The sequence below is a fragment of the Pristis pectinata genome, chromosome 6 (assembly GCF_009764475.1).
Source record: "Pristis pectinata isolate sPriPec2 chromosome 6, sPriPec2.1.pri, whole genome shotgun sequence".
Taxonomy (NCBI): Eukaryota; Metazoa; Chordata; class Chondrichthyes; order Rhinopristiformes; family Pristidae; genus Pristis; species Pristis pectinata.
The window spans coordinates 4,345,204-4,362,731 of NC_067410.1; the positions used below are offsets into that span (position 1 = coordinate 4,345,204).

Here is a 17,528-nt window from a genome sequence, read left to right on the forward strand (position 1 = left end):
AAAGCTGTGGCCTGGAGTCTCCTGGATACTGCGGAGAAGCCTGTGGGGGGGGGGAGAAGACCTGACAAAGTTATGAGGTACACCTGTAGCACAGTTTAAGGTGAAGAGTATAAGGTTTAGAGAGGATGTAAGGAAGAATTCTTTCACTCAGATAGAGCCATAGAGTTATACAGCATGGAAACAGGCCCTTCGGCCCTACTGGTCCATGCTGAACAAGATGGTCTCTAAGGAGTTTGTACGTTCTCTTCGTGTCTGCATGGGTTTCCTCCGGGTGCTCCAGTTCCCTCCCACATTCCAAAGACGTACAGGTTAGGAAGTTGTGGGCATGCCATGTTGGCACCGAAAGCGCGGCGACACTTGTGGGCTGCCCTCAGAACACTCTATGCAAAAGATGCATTTCACTGTGTGTTTCAATGTACATGTGACTAATAAAGAAATCTTATCATTTTCCAGTGTTTGGCCCATAACCTTTCAACTTTCCAATCCATGTACCTGTCCAACTGACTTATTAAGTTCTTATTGTACCTGCCTCAACCGCTTCCTCTGGCTGCTCATTCCAAATAGATACCACCCTTTGTGTAAGAAAGTTGCCTCTCAAGTTTCTATTAAATCTCACCCCCCACACCCCCCACCAAACCTATGCCTGCTAGTTCTTGATTCCCCAACCTTGGGTAAAAGACTGAGTGCATTCACCCTATCTATGCCCCTCATGATTTGATACACCTCTATAAGATCACCTCTCAGTCTCCTACACTCCAAGGAATAAAGTCCTAGCCTGTCCTACCTCTCCCTATAACTTAGTCCCTCAAGTCCTGGCAACATCCTTGTAAATCTTTTCCGCACTCTTCCCAGTTTAATGACATCTTTTCTATAGCAGGGTGACCAAAACTGAACATAATACATCCAAGTGCAGCCTCACTAGCGTCCTGTACAACCGCACTATAACCTCCCAACTTTTATACTCAGTGCCCTGACTTATAAAGGCCAGTGTGCCAAAAGCCTTCTTCACCATCCTGTCTACCTGTCACTCCATGTTCAGTGAACCATAAGATAAGATATCTTTATTAGTCACATGTACATCAAAACACACAGTGAAATGCATCTTTTGCGTAGAGTGTTCTGGGGGCAGCCCGCAAGTGTTGCCACGCTTCCGGCGCCAACATAACATGCCCACAACTTCCTAACCCGTACGTCCTTGGAATGTGGGAGGAAACTGGAGCACCCAGAGGAAACCCACATGGGAGAACTTACAAACTCCTCACAGACAGCGGCCGGAATTGAATGCAGGTTGCTGGCACTGTACCATGTACTTGTACTCCAAGGTCCCTCTGTTCTACAACACTTCCCAGAGCCCTGCCGTTCATCATGAAAGTCCTACCTGGACTGGACATTCATTTACAACCTTAAGAGCAAACACTTCATGGTATTAAGTTGTATGCAGAAAGGTACTAAACCTGAGCCCTCCAGTTCTTGATTCCCCAACCCTGGGTAAAAGACTGAGTGCATTCACCCTATCTATGCCCCTCATGATCTGATACAAGTGGTTGGATTTTGGAACTCTCTGCCTGGAGCTCTCACAACAGTTCAGTGGTATCTTGAAGAGTACTTGAATGGCCAAGGCATAGAAGTGCTGGTGAATGGGATTGGATGGGGACTTGACCATACAGCACAGAAACAGGCCCTGTGATCGGTTCAGACATGGTGGGCTAAAAGACCTTTGTCTGGTGTGGTATAACTCTATGGATCCCAGCCCAGAGGATGAAAGGCTGGGAAGCGATTAATGATATTCAAGTAGAAGATGCTGGAGCTACTCAAGAGCGGCTCAGTGATCAGCTGACAGAGTCACCGCCTCACAGCTCCAGTGACCTGGGTTCAATTCTGAACTCTGGTGCTGTCTGTGTGGAGTTTGCACATTTTCCCTGTCACCGTGTAGATTTCCCCCTGGTGCTCCGGTTTCCTCCCACATCCCAAAGATGGATGGGGAGGGGGGGGGGTGTGGGGGAGGTGTCAGAGGCAGAGATCTTCAATATATTTGAGAAGTATGAGACAAGCACTTGAGCATTTGAGACAAGCGCTTGAATCACCAAGGCACAGAAGGCTAGGGACCGAGTGCTGGTGAATGGGATTGGTATAGATGGGTATTTGATGGTCAGCATGGACATGGTGGGCCGAAGGGCCTGTTTCTATGCTGTATCACTCTACGAATCTCTGAGTTGGAGGCTGGGACTTGAACTTGACCCTCTGGGTGGTTAGTCTGGACCTCTGTGTTGCTAGCCTAGTAACCTTACCACTTGTGTCACCTATGATCTTCAAGCTGCTGCCTCCAGCGGTAGGAGGAGTAGATTCGACAGGGGTGGGACCTTTCTGTGCCGCGTCTTTCTACCATTCGACCAACCCTGACTGCTCTGCAACGCTGCGCATTACCTGCATGATCTTCTGAGGTTCTCCTCTGCCAGTGGTGGCTTTGGACTCGTGGACCTCTTCGGGATCGAGTGCGGGCTCCTCCGCCTTGGATTCCGCTTCCACAGTGGTCCTGTAGTCCGGATCCGGGGTGATGGAACCCACCCCCCTCCTGGTACCAACGGGTGGGCCTTGAGGCGAGACGGAACCATCGGCAGTGGTGAATGTCCCAGCAGATCCACCGACCCCCACTGTGGCTGGGAAGAGTGGAGGCGCGACCGAGGAAGAGACAGGTTCAGGGACGGTGGCCGGGAAGCCCGAGGCAACAGCAGGCACTTCTGCCGTACCAGCGCGTGTGGCAGAAGGGTCCCTCTGACCCCCCAGAGCAGATTCCTCTGCTGCCCTGCTGGTGGGGTGGTCCATCGTGACAGAGGGCTTGACTGATGTAGAGCCTGGTCCTGTCAATGACCTGCTGGTTGGCGAGGTGGCCGGCACCCCCGGCACTACCGCGGAGCCTGACGGTGTGGAAGTGTTGGCCAGGGAAAGCCAAGGCTCTGCCGTGGAAGCAACTGGATCCATTGCATTAGATTCACCAGTCACAGCTCCTGGAACCAGGGAAGCAGCAGTCTTGCTGTCTGAAATGAGAGATGACACATGACACCACTGGTTGGAAGGACCATACACAACGGACAGCAGAGCACAGTCAAGGCCATTCCTATCCAGCTCAGTACAGCAGCTGCTCTGCCCAAGACCGCAGGAAATCGCAGAGAGTTATGAATGCAGCCCAGTCCATCACGCAAACCATCGACTCCGTCTACACTTCCTACTACCTCGGGAAAGCAGCCAACATAATCAAGGACCCCTCCCACCCAGGACATTCTCTCCTCTCCCCCCTCCCATCAGTCAGAAGATATAAAAGCTTGAGAACACACACCACCAGGCTCCAGGACAGCTTCTATCCTTCTGTTATAAGACTCTTGAGCAGACCTCTTATACAATAAACTCTTGATCTCTCAACCTACCTCATTGTGGCCCTTGCACCTTATTGTCTGCCTGCACTGCACTTTCTCTGTAACTGTTACACTATATTCTGCATTGTTTTTCCTTCCTTTTAACTACCTCGACGTACTTATGCATGGAATGATCTGTCTGGATGGCATGCAAACCAAAGCTTTTCACTGTATCTTGGTACATGTGACAATGAAAAACCAATTACCAACCCATAGCTTTCTGTACTCTTCAAAAGTGCTGTTCCAATTTACCAACTCTGCAAGTTATCTTTTGAAACTTCCTGAATGCATCTCATTTTCAGGGAACACGGTCTTCTTTGGAGAGGAGGAGGATGAGAGGTGACTTGATAAGATGATAAGAGGCATAGATGAAGCGGACAGTCAGAGACTTTTTCCCAGGGCGACAATGGCTAGCACAAGGGGTCATAATTTTAAGGTGATTGGAGGAAGGTATAAGGGGGATGTCAGGGGTAAGTTTTTTTTACACAGAGAGTGGTGGGTGCGTGGAACGCACTGCCGGCAGAGGTTGTGGGGGCAGATACATTAGGGGTATTTAAAAGACTCTTAGATAGACACACGAATGATAGAGAAATGGGGGACTATGTGGGAGGGAAGGGTTAGATAGATCTTAGAGCAGGATAAAATGTCGGCACAACATTGTGGGCCGAAGGGCTTGTACTGTGCTGTAGTGTTCTATGTTCTAAAGGGTGAATGTGAGAGGACACAGGCACACTGGCATAGCTGGTAGAGCCACTGTCTCAGCACCAGAGACCCAGGTTCAATCCTGATCTCCGGTTCTGGAGACACAAGAGACTGCAGATGCTGGAATCCGGAGCCAAAAATAACAAACTGCTGGAAGAACTGCATCTGCAAACTGCAACGAGCTGAATTTCTCAGTGCTATTTGTCAATGCTAGATCGGCAGTCCAGATGAAGGGTCTCGACCAGAAACATCGACTGTCCATTTCCCTTCACAGATGCTGAGTTCCTCCAGCAGTTCATTTTTTTTGCATCTCCGGTGCTGTCTGTGTGGAATTTGCATGTTCTCCCTGTGACCGCCTGCTTCCCCCAGGTGCTCCAGTTTCCTCCCACATCCCAAAGACTTGTGGGTTGGTAGGTTAATTGGCTGCTGTAAATTGCCCCTAGTGTGTGGGTGAGGGGTAGAATCGGGAGGGAGCTGATGTGGGGAAAATAAAATGGGATCAATGTAGGATTATCTTTTTGCAGCTCCCATCGGGCAGGAGGTACAGAAGCCTGAAGTCCCACACCACCAGGTTCAGGAACAGCTACTTCCCTTCAACCATTCAGTTCTTGAACCAACCGGCACAACCCTATGACCACTTTGATCATTTTGCACTACAATGGACTTTGTTTTTTTTTGTCCTGATTGTGTTCTTGTAAAAATTTTGTTTAGTTTATGTTTAATTTATGTTTTTCTTGTGAATGCTGCTTATCTGATGCTCTGTGCCTGTGATGCTGCTGCAAGTAAGTTTTTCATTGCACCTGTGCACACGTGGACTTGTGCCGATGACAATAAACTCAACCTTGACTTTGTGCAAATGGGTGATTGACAAGTGGACTGCAACCCCAACTCCCCCAACCCTACACCATCCAAACATTGCCATCTTCCAATCTCCTCCCTCCCCATTCCCAGTCTCCAATACCCACCAACCTCGCCCAACACAGAGGGCACCAGTCAGCCTGAATCTTACCTCTGGTCAGTGTATCGGACAGGGGCGATGTTTGCCCAGGCATTGCAACCATTACGAACATAGAACAGTACAGCGCAGGAACAGGCCCTTCGGCCCGGGATGTAATGCTAACTGTGATGCCAAATGCAGCACTGGAATTTCTGGGCAAAAGTATTTACAAGATAGAAACAGGCCATGTAGCCAACTGATCACTGACGATGTTGATACCCCACATAAACCTCCTCCTGTCAGTATCCTTCCTGCTTCTTGTCTACAGTTTGCTTTGTCTTAAGGGCATCTCAACCAGTAGCCAGTTCCACATTCATGCCACTAATGGCTTGAATTTATACCCTGGCTTACTCTGCTTCAGGGAATTCACATACAAGAAACCCCTTTGAAGCAAAAATGATGGCCAATTTGCAAACAGCAAGCGGCCACAAACTGCAATGAGCTGAAGTTATCTGTACTTTCCTGTTATTTGTTCAAGAGCTATAAGGAACACTGAGGAAGATCCCCGCTGTTCAGTGAGAGAGAAAGTGTGTTTATACAGTGCCCTTTATAACCCAGTGCCAATATCTGCTGTGATCAAACATTATTTCAAAGTCTCTAACTGTCCACTTGATCTATGCCTTTTATCATACAAGATGATAAGAGGCATAGATCGAGTGGACAGTCAGAGACTTTTTCCCAGGGCGACAATGGCTAACACGAGGGGGTATAATTGTAAGGTGATTGGAGTAAGGTATAAGGGGGATGTCAGGGGTAAGTTTTTTTTTTACACAGTGTTGGGTGCATGGAACGCACTGCCGGCAGAGGTTGTGGGGGCAGATACATTAGGGACATTTGAGAGACTCTTAGATAGACACATGAATGATAGAAAAATAGGGGGCTATGTGGGAGGGAAGGGTTAGATAGATCTTAGAGCAGGATAAAATGTCAGCACAACATTGTGGGCCAAAGGGCCTGTACTGTGCTGTACTGTTCTATGTTTTTTTTTACTTCTAGGAGAATCTAAAGCATAATAGTTCAAATAAATCTAAAAGACAAAATAAGGAGATTTTTTTGTGTAGTAGGTGGTTGAGATGTGGAACTCACAGGAAAGAGTTGAGGAAAATAGCATAGATGGCTTCAAAAGGAAAGCTAGATGATCATAAGAGAGAAGAGGGAATAGAAAGATATGTAGAGGGGCTGAGATAACAGAGATGGAATATGATTTGAATGGAGTAGAGGCTAGTACAGACTAGTAAGGCCAAATGGTCCATTTCCATGCTGTATGTTCTGCACAATTCAACACCAAAGGTGACAGGCAACCCTAATTTGTGGGGGCTGGAAAAGGGATTGGATCCATGATCCATCCTTCAAATCCCACCCGATGGATCATCTGTTGGAGAAGCAGCCAGAGTCCAGACCACTGATCCAGAAACAAGAGTTCAAATCCCACCATGGCAGTTGGGGATTTAAATTCAAGTTATTAAATAAATCTAAAATTTAAGAACTAGTTTCAGTGAGACACAAGAAATTCTGCAGATGCTGCAATCTGGAACAACACACAAGAAGTGCTGGAGGAACTCAGCGGGTCAGGCAGCATCCATGGAGGGAAATAAAGAGTCGACGTTTCGGGTCGAGACCCTTCATCAGGACTGGAAAGGAAGAGGGCAGAAGCCCGAATAAGAAGGTGGGGGGAGGGGGAGGAGCACACGCAGGCGGGGGACAGGTGAGTTCAGGTGAGAGGGGGAAGGTAGGTGGGCGGGGGAGGGGGAAGGTGTAATAAGCTGAGAGGTGATGGGTAGAAGAGGCAAAGGGCTGGAGGAGGAGGAATCCGGTAGGAGAGGGCAGTGGACCATGGAATAAAGGATGAAGGAGGGGAGGAGAGGAGATTGGCAGGTCACCAAGGTGGGGAAGGGAGCCACAGGAATAAGGGAAGACAAAGGAGTTCGGGGGGGGGGATGTGGGGGCGGTGGTGGTGGTGAAGTGGGGGGGAAGAAGGGGTGAGGTTGCCGGAAGTTCGAGAAATCGATGTTGAGGCCGTCAGGTTGGAGACTCCCAAGACGGAATATGAGGTGTTGCTCCTCCAACCTTCGTCTGGCCTCAACGTGGCAGTAGAGGAGGCCGTGGACAGACATGTCAGGATGGGAGTGGGATGTGGAATTGAAGTGCGTGGCCACCAGGAGGTCCTGGCTGCTGCGGCCACAAAACTAGCAGATTGTTGCAAAAACCCACCTCATTCGCCGAGGTCCTTTGGGGAAGGGAGCAGCAGAAGAACGCAACAGAAGAAACAGTGGCAAAAGGAGGCCATTCAGCCCATCGGGACAGCTCCATCATTCATAAAGCCACAAGAAACCAGGAGTAGGAGTAGGCCACTCGGCCCCTCAAGCCTGCCCTGCCATTCCATATGATCATGGCTGATCTATGCCAGCCTCAACTCCTCTTTTGTGCCAGCTCCCCATAACCCTCAATACCTCAATCTTTCCTCAGCATTTGGAAAACCATGGCCTAATTAGGGACAGTCAGCATGGCTTTGTGCGGGGCAAGTCGTGTCTTACTAACTTGATTGAGTTTTTTGACGAGGGTCATTGATGAAAGTAGAGCTGTGGATGTTGTCTACGTGGATTTTAGTAAAGCATTTGACATGCTCCCTTATGGGAGGCTCATCCGGAAGATTAAGATGCATGAGATCCACAGTGAATTGGCCGTTTGGATTCAGAATTGGCTTGCCCGTAGAAGACAGAGGGTAGTGATCGATGGGACTTATTCTAGCTGGAGGTCTGTGACTAGTGGCGTTCCTCAGGGATCTGTACTGGGACCTCTGCTGTTTGTGATGTATGTAAATGACCTGGATGAAAATGTACATGGGTGGGTTAGTAAGTTTGCAGATAGCATGAAGATTGCTGGTGTTGTGGATAGTGTAGAAGACAGGCAAAGGATACAGCGCGATATAGATCTGTTGCAGATACGGGCGGAGAAATGGCAGATGGAGTTCAACCCGGCCAAATGTGAAGTGTTGCACCTTGGAGATCAAATGTAAAGGGACAGAACACAGTTAGTGGCAGGACCCTTAACAGTGCTGATGAGCAGAGGGATCTTGGGGTCCAAGTCCATAGCTCCTTGAAAGTGGCTGCACAGGTTGATAGGGTGGTGAAGAAGGCGTATGACATGCTTGCCTTCATTAGTCGAGGCATTGAGTTCAAGAGTCAGGAAGCTATGCTGCAGCTTTATAAAACTTTAGTTAGGCCGCATCTGGAGTATTGCATTCAGTTCTGGTCGCCCCATTATAGGAAGGATGTGGAGGCTTTGGAGAGGGTGCAGAAGAGGTTTACCAGGACGCTGCCTGGACTAGAGGGCATGTGCTATAAGGAGAGGTTGTACAAACTTGGGTGTTTTCTCTGGAGCAGCGGAGGCAGAGGGGAGACCTGGTAGAGGTTTATAAGATTATGAGGGGCATAGATAGAGTAGACAGCTGGTATCTTTTTCCAGGGTTGAAATGTCTAATACCAGAGGGCATGCATTTAAGGTGATGGGGGTAAGTTCAAAGGAGATGTGTGGGGCAAGTTTTTTTTTACACAGAGAGCGGTGGGTGCCTGGAACGTGCTGCCTGGGGTGGTGGTGGAGGCAAATATGATAGGGGCGTTCAAGACGCTCTTAGATAGGCACGTGAATGTGTGGTAAATGGAAGGATATGGATATTTAGGTGGAAGGGATTAGTTTAGTTGGGCATTTGATTAGATTTAGTTAGATCGGCACAACACTGTGGACCAAAGGGCCTGTTCTGTGCTTTACTGTTCTATGTTCTACCTAATATTTATCCCCACCTTAAATATATCTAACGATCAGGCCTCCAACACCCTTGGGAGGAGAGAACTCCAGAGATTCACCAACCTCAGAGAAGAAATTTCTACACACCTCAGTGTTAAATGACCACCCCAGTATTTTGTAACTGTGTCCCCTTGCTCGTGACTCTCCCACTGGTGAAAACATCTCCTCATCTCCCTTGTCAAGCCCCCTTATGTGTTTGGATAAGGTCACCCCTCATTCTCCTAAGCTCTGAAGAATACAGACCCAAACTGTCCCACCTCTCCTGACAGGACAACACTCTCATCCCTGGAGTTAGCCTTGTGAATCTCCTCGGGACTGCCTCCAATGTTACAATATCCTCACCAGCATCTGTACAACTGTAGCATTCATCGTTCATGGCTCATCTTTTCCGACACTTTTCTATTCTCACATCCCTTGATTCCCTTAATATCCAGAAATCTATCTATTGATCTGTTTGGAATGGAATCAATGCTGATCCTCCACAGCCCTCCAAAGATTCAACACCCTCCTGACTGAGGAAATTTCTCCTCATGTTGTTCCAAAGGGCCTTCGCCTTATTCTGAGACGGTGACCCCTGGTTCTTGGCCTGGAGAAACAACCTCCCTGCATCTACACTGCTGTGGTTGCCATGTTCGGAGGCAATAAGGGATGGACAACAAATGGCAGCAATGGTGTAAGTGACTAAATGATTAGCCCACCCACTCATCACCCTCCCCCACCACTAGCATCCCTGCCAATCCCCTACCCTCTCCCTTCCCAGTGCTTGCAACAGGATTGGCAATTCTCCCCGGACGCATTGACGGTGGTACCTGCCCAGAAATTCACTCTGGTCCAGAAAGCCAAGCAGAACATGGGACGTTATGGTACAATTGTACAAGACGTTGGCGAGGCCGCATTTGGAATATTGTGTTCAGTGTTGGTCACCCTGCTGTAGGAAAGATGCCACTAAACTGGAAGGAGCGCAGAGGAGATTTACGAGGATGCTGCTGGGACTTGAGGGACTGAGTTATGGAGAGAGGTTGAGCAGTTTGGGACTTTTATCATTGGAGAATGAGGGGTGATCTTATAGAGGTGTATAAAATTATGAGGGGCATTGGTGAATGCACACAGTCATTTTGGGGAGTCAAGAACTAGAGGGCACAGGTTTAAGGTGAGAGGGGAGAGATTTAATAGGAACCTGAGTGGCAATTTTTTCACCCAGAGGGTGGTCTGTACATGGAACGAGCTGCCAGAGGAAGTGGTTGAGGCAGGTACATTATCAACATTTAAAGGGTACTTGGACGGGTACGTGGATAGGAAAGGTTTAGGAGGATATGGGCCTAATGCTGGCAAATGGGACTAGCTTAGATGGGAATCTTGGTCGGCATGGACCAGTTGGGCCGAAGGGCCTGCTTCTGTGCTGTATGACTCTAACATCTGGACATCTCCGTGCCTTGAACCCTCAATGTTCAAAGGAATAAATTTCAGAGGCAAAGTACAAGGAGCCATTGTGACAATGGCATTCATTTAACACTACCATACGGACCGGGGCCACGCTTCCAGGCCAACACTGTCATTGGTTCTCCTCTGCACCCCACTTCCTCTACAATGGTCATCCAACACATCAGTCATGACAAAGCCACGCCTTCTAACAGATAACCCTGATTGGACAAGTGCAAGGTGTTGCACTTTTGGGAGGTCAAATCTAAGGGGAAAGTGTACAGTTAATGGCAGGACCCTGAAACGGCATTAATGTGCAGAGGGATCTTCGGGTCCAAGTCCATAGCTCCCTGAAAATGGCCACACAATTAGATGGGGTGGTAAAGAAGGCATACGGCATGCTTGCCTTCATTGGTCGGGGCACTAAGTATTGAGTAAGGAAGTCATGTTGCTGCTATATTAAAGTTTGGTTCGGCCGCACTTGGAGTATTGTGCACAGTTCCAGTCACCTCATTACAGGAAAGATGTGGAGACTTTGAAGAGGGTACAGAAGAGGTTTACCAGGATGCTGCCTGGATTAGCGGGTATGAGCTATAACAAGAGGTTGGACAAACTTGGGTTGTTTTCTCTGGAGCATTGGAGACAGAGGGGAGACCTGATAGAGGTTTATAAAATTATGAGAGGCATAGATAGGGTAGACAGAGTCTTTATCCCAGGGTAGGAATGTCTAATACTGGAGGACATGCATTTAAAGTGACAGGGGGAAAGTTTAAAGGAGATGTATGGGAAAAGTTTTTTTTACACTTAGAGCAACACTTGCCTGGAACGGGCTGCCAGGGATGGTAGAGGAAGCAGATACGATAGTGTCGTTTAAGAGGCTGTTATACAGACACATGAATATGCAGGGGATGGAGGGATATGGATCATGTGCAGGCAGAAGGGATCTAGTTAATTCAGCATCATGTTCGGCACAGACATTGTGGGCCGAAGGGCCTGTTCCTGTGCTGTACTGTTCGATGTTCTTGACTGCCAATGAAAATACATTTTGCCCCAATGTCCAGGAAAAGAAAAACAATGCCTCATCATTTTTAATACTTTCTTTGGCTTTTGCCCTTGGTTTCTTCTCTCTGCAGTGCCCATTAGATTCATCTTTCATTTCTGGAGACTCCGGGATAATCCTGGCCTGGAATTATTTGGCGCTTTTTGTTAAATTAACCACAACTGTCCTCCAGATAAAATCCATTACCTCCTGACCTATCCAAACAAAGCATTTAATGAATTGCTTTGTGGGTTCCAACTGGTTTAACAGAGGTCCCAGTATATAAATGTAGGTCGGTTGTTTGTGGCTGTGTCTTAAACGCTCAATGGTTTGCTTTGATTACACCACCTATTTATTGTACCAAACACAAGGCTCAGATAAGGATTAGACGCTGGCTGGGATTTATTCTTTTAAGTAGCTTATCAGACTGTCGCACTAAAGAGAATACAGCCAAGAGGCCTTTGTTGATTGCTAAGGGAGATAAGCTTCCAAAAAGAACTCGAACAAGAGAAGGTACAGTTCTAGAGGGCTCAGAAATAAACTTTAGGGGCTATGTAAAAAATATTTCTTATCCACGTAACACAAAAAGCACCGGATGAACTCAGCAATAGGTGGAGGGAAATGGACAGTTAATGTTCCTGGTCAAAACCCCATATCTGGATCCTGAAGCAGGGTCTCGACCCGAAACATCGATTGTCCATTTCCCTCCACAGATGCTGCCTGACCTGCTGAGTTCCTCCAGCGCTTTGCGTGTTGCTCCAGATTCCAGCATCGGCCGTCTCTTGTGTCTCCTTTCTCACCAGTGCACCCAATTCCAGTCTCTTGATCGCCCCCAGTTTCGAATCGTTCCGTGCCTTCCCTACGGATCAGACTCCAGCACCCAAAGCCTCTTGTGTCTCTCCTCATCACCTTCCAGGCTCTGTCCCTACTTCCACCCTCCCTACCTGCCTCCATCTACAACACATACAGTGGGGACGTAAGGAAGTCACTCAGAGTTGTACAGCACAGGCCCTTCGGCCCACCATGTCCATGCCGACCTTTTTGTCCATGTACACCAATCCCATGTGCCCGCATTAGGACTCTATCCTTCAGTGCCTTGCCTATTTAAGTCCAATTAGAGGAACAGCACCTCACTTAGAGGTCAAGCCCCACTTGGAGTACGGTGCTCAGTTCTGGTCACCTCACTACAGGAAGGATGTGGAAGCCATAGGAAGGGTGCAGAGGAGATTTACGAGGATGCTGCCTGGATTGCGGAGCATGCCTTATGAAAGCAGGTTGAGGGAACTCGGCCTTTTCCCCTTGGAGAGATGGAGGATGAGGGGGGACCTGATAGAGGTGTATAAGATGATGAGAGGTATTGATCATGTGGATAGTCAGAGGTTTTTTCCCAGGGCTGAAATAGTTGCCACCAGAGGACACAGGTTTAAGGTGCTGGGGAGTAGGTACAGAGGAGATGTCAGGGGTAAGTTTCTTTACTCAGAGAGTGGTGAGTGTGTGGAATGGGCTGCCGGCAGCGGTGGTGGAGGCGGATACGATAGGGTCTTTTAAGAGACTTTTGGATAGGTACATGGAGCTGAGAAAAATAGAGGGCTATGGGTAAGCCTAGTAATGTCTAAGGTAGGGACATGTTCAGCACAGCTTTGTGGGCCGAAGGGCCTGAATTGCGCTGTAGGTTTTCTATGTTCTATATTCTGCTTGGGTAGTCTCCAACCTGGCGGCATGAACACTGAATGCTCCAGCTTCCAGGAACTGCTCCCCACTATCCTTTTTCTCTCTCCTCCTGATCCAGCTGACCCCCATCACCCTCTTTCCCCTCCCCCACCCTCTCCATCTTCCCACTCCTCCCACTGGGTCCCCTCCCCACCTCCCTCCCTCGATTCCACACTCCACCTCTCAGATTCCATCTTCAGCCCTTTGTCCCTTCCGCCTACCCCCTCCCAGCTTCCGGCATCATTCCCATCTCCCTTCCGTCACCCACCTTTCTCCCCCCCCCCCCACCCCCCTCACCTGGATCCACCTGCCAGCTCTTGCTCCACCCCTTCCCTCCACCTCTTTATACCGGCTCCCTCCCCTCCTTCAGTCCAGGTGAAGGGTCTCGACCATTCATTTCCCTCCACAGATGCTGCCTGACCCGCTGAGTTCCTCCAGCATTTTGTGCACTGCCTATTTACGTAAGAGTCTGTCTAAATTTTTCTTAAACACAGCGATTGTATCTTACTCCATCACCTGCTCTGGCAGTGAGTTCCAGATACCAACCACTCCCTGTGTAAAAAAAAACCTTCCCCTCTGATACCCTTTAAATCTCCTTCCTCTGACCTTAAACCACTGCCCTCTTGTTTTTGATACCCCATCTGCCTCTGATGACAAAGAAGTGCGCCAGTCGAAGATTTCAAAAGGAAATTTAGAGAGGGAAATGAACAGGGAGATACGACTGGGGAATGGGACAGACTAGACTGCTCTACAGTGAGCCAGCAGGACTCAGTGGACAGAATGGCCTCTTTCCAAGCCGACTCCATGTCTTCAGGTGCTGGACCGGTACAATAGGACGAGAAAGGGTTTCTTTTCAAATGGCTGAAGGTGCAGAATTGGCCAATGGCTGTAAGGATCAGTCAACCATCAGCTGTGTTTCATTCACTCACACCCCTTGCACTGAGACTGGATACTGAAAGGCCTGGATAGAGTGGATGTGGAGATCAGTAGGGCACAGCCTCAGAATAAAGGGACGTCCCTTTGAAATTGAGATGAGGAGGAAATTCTTCAGCCAGAGGGTGGTGAACCTGTGGAATTCATTGCTACAGACGGCTGTGGAGGCCAAGTCATTGGGTGTACTGAAGGCAGAGATTGAAAGGTTCTTGATTGGTAAGGGGGTTAAGGGTTACAGGTGGGAGAATGGGATTGAAAAAAAAAATCAGCCATGAGTGAATGGCAGAGCAAACTCGATGGGCCGAATGGCCTAATTCTGCTCCTATGTCTCATGGAGACAGAAGTCCCACTCCAGAGACAGTCCAAGGCAGCACAGAGGGTGCTTGCGCTGTTGGAGATGCTGCCTCATGGATTAAACTGAGGTTCTGGCTGCTCTCTCAATGGGAGACAAAATAGCCTGCCATCTCGACTGAAGAACAGCTGATATCCCCGGCATCTGGGTACAACAACCAGGTTATTGTAAAAGCAATGAGGTTCACTAATAGTCTTCAGAGAAGGAAGTGTTCTGGCCTCATATGTGACTCCACTCCCCCTTAAATGGCTAGTTCTTAATTGCTACTTTAATCCCGGGATTAGGGATAGACAATCAATGCCAGTCTTGGCAGTGACGTCCTCATCCCAGAATGAATGAAAAAATAGTGGACACAACTAACTTAATTTTCTAATCCTTGCTTTCATTCAACATCACCAAAGCAAGTGGCTTGGTCATAATCACGATGGCATTCACGGGAGGTTGCTTTGCACAATTTAAGGCCTCCATTTTCTACATCGCAATTGCGACTGCTCTGCAATTCGCTATAAAAATGTTTTGGGACTTTCTGAGAGGGAGGTCTAAGGCACTAGAGAAATGCAGATCTTTCTTTTGTTTTCTTCCCTGTTGCCACTCGTCATAGAACACAGAACAGCACAGCACAGGAACAGGCCCTTCGGCCCTCAATGTCTGTGCCGACCATGATGCCAAATCAAACTGCACATCTGCCCACACATGATCCATATCCCTCCACTCCCTGCGTGTTCATGTGCTTGTCTAACAGCCTCTTAAACACCACCATCGTATCTGCTTCCACCAACACCCCTGGCAGCCCGTTGCAGGCAACCACTGCTCTCTGTGTAAAAAAAAACTTGCCCCACACATCTCCTTTAAACTTTCCCCCTCTCACCTTAAATGCATGTCTTCTAGCATTGGATACTTCAACCCCGGGATTAAAACTCTGTCTACCCTATCTACGCCTCCTATAATTTTATAAACTTCTATCAGGTCTCCCCTCAGCCTCCAACACTCCAAAGAAAACAACCCAAGTTTGCCCAACCTCTCCTTACAACTAAATCAATGTAAGTGCAGAACATGGAAGAACCATTAAGTTTCTCCCCCTCCCCACCTCACCCTCTCTGCAGACAAACCTGATGAGGTTCCTGCATCCTCTTGAGCCCCCAAATTCCCAGGTGACAATGACTGGGAGTTGTTTGATTCTTCCTGAGAACTTCCAGCCACTGTCGACGGTTCCGCCTCCGACTGATCCACAATTTTCCCTAAGGCATCTGTTTCCACTTCTGTTGATGTGAAGTCCAAATAAGACACAGTGGTGAGATCCTTCCCCGAGGCGGCCGTGAATGTGTGCGTCTGTGCCTCCTCAGTCATTGCGAGATAAAGGCATAAAGACCCTGGTCAAAAAATGGGTTAAAAATACAAGATCACCAGGCTGAGACACCAACTCTATTGGCGTGATCTGAAACATAACACTACCAACCAATGTGCAATCTTTCCTTAATACATCAACCCGTTGTCTTCATCAACAGCTTGCCACCATGACAGGCAACACAGTGGCGCAGCAGGTAAAGTCGCTGCCTCGCAGCTCCAGAGACCCGGGTTCGATCCTGACCTCCGGTGCTGTCTTACACGCCCTCTGTAACCATGTGGGTTTCCACCGGATTCTCCGACACGTGGGTTGCTAAGTTAATTGGGCAGTGCACTCTGTACTAACTCAATGTAACTGCACTGTGTAATGAATTGACCTGTACGATCGGTTTGTAAGACAAGCTTCTCACTGTACCTCGGTACAAGCGACAATAATAAACCAACACCAATATAAATTGCCCCTGCTGTGTGAATGGGTGGTAGAATCTGGGGAGGCTGAAGGGAATGTGCAGAGACTAAAAATGGGATTAGCGCAGGGACCGTGTAAAAATGGGTACTTAATGGTTAGCAAGGAACTTGATGGGCTGAAGGACCTGCCCCTCTCTATAACTCTATGATCCCTGGCCCCATCCTATTAAAAGTGCTCTCTTTATCCTATCCATCCCTTCTACAGATGTACGGTGGAGAGCATTCTAACTGGTTGCAACACGGCCCGGTGTGGAGGCTCCAATGCGCAGGATCGCAAGAGGTTGCAGAGAGCGGTGGGACTCAGCCAGGTCCATCACGGGTACAGCTCTCCCCACCATCGACGACATCTACAAGCGGCGATGTCTCAGGAAGGCGGCATCCATCATTAAGGACCCCCACCATCCAGGATATGCCCTCTTCTCGATGCTGCCATCAGGCAGGAGGTACAGGAGCCTGAAGACCCACACCTCAAGGTTCAACAACAGCTTCTTCCCCACTGCCATCAGGTTCTTGAACCGACCTGAAAAACCCAAACGCTACCTCAGACTGTACTTCTTTTTCTCTCTCTCAACTTCCACTAAAGTTGTTATGTTTACTTTGATATGTGCGTTGTGTATAATTTAAGTTTATGTTAACTTATGTTTGTAATGTCCTGTGCTGCTGCTGAAAAAGGCTAATTTTCATGGCATTTATACCCTGGGTATGTATGCCCATGATAATAAACTTAAACTAGATTTCTGGATATTACGGGAATCAAGGGATATGGGGACAGTGCAGAAATTAGCATTGAAGTAGAAAATCAGCCATGGTATAGGTACATAAAACCATGAGGGACACAGAGAAGGGGAATGGTCACAGTCTTTTTCCCAGGGTAGGGTAGTAGGCTATGCCATCTTCTCACAGCTCCCATCGGGCAGGAGGTACAGAAGCCTGAAGTCCCACACCACCAGGTCCAGGAACAGCTACTTCCCTTCAACCACCTGGTTCTTGAACCAACCGGCACAACCTTAATCACTGCAGTTTAGCAACACTATGACCACTTTGCACTAAAATGGACTTTGTTTTTATGTTTGTTCTAATTGTGTTCTTTCTTGTAACAGTTGCATATAATTAGTTTAATTTATGCATTTCTTGTGAGTGCTGCTTGTATGATGCTCTGTGCCTGTGATGCTGCTGCAAGTAAGTTTTTCATTGCACCTGTGCACAAATGGACTTGTGCACCTGAAAATAAACTCGCCTTTGACTTTAAAACTACAGGGCGTGGGTTTAAGGTGAGAGGGGAAAGATTTGAAAGGGACCTGAGGTGGAACTTTCATTTTCCTCTCGCTCTACTTGCACTAATGTTGTTAT

At 48.2% G+C, this 17,528-nt stretch overlaps 1 protein-coding gene across 1 annotated transcript in view; it reads right to left on the reverse strand.

The window, feature by feature from the left end:
* podxl2 (podocalyxin-like 2) overlaps nucleotides 1-15,730 on the reverse strand; it is a 37,821-nt gene extending 22,091 nt beyond the window's left edge. Inside the window, exons 1-2 of the mRNA XM_052018477.1 lie at nucleotides 15,476-15,730; nucleotides 2,425-3,035 (exon numbers count right to left, since the gene is read on the reverse strand). Coding sequence (XP_051874437.1) covers nucleotides 2,425-3,035; nucleotides 15,476-15,713 — 849 coding nt within the window. The 5' untranslated portion in view covers nucleotides 15,714-15,730. The remainder of the gene's footprint in view (nucleotides 1-2,424; nucleotides 3,036-15,475) is intronic.
* Nucleotides 15,731-17,528: the final 1,798 nt, after the last annotated feature.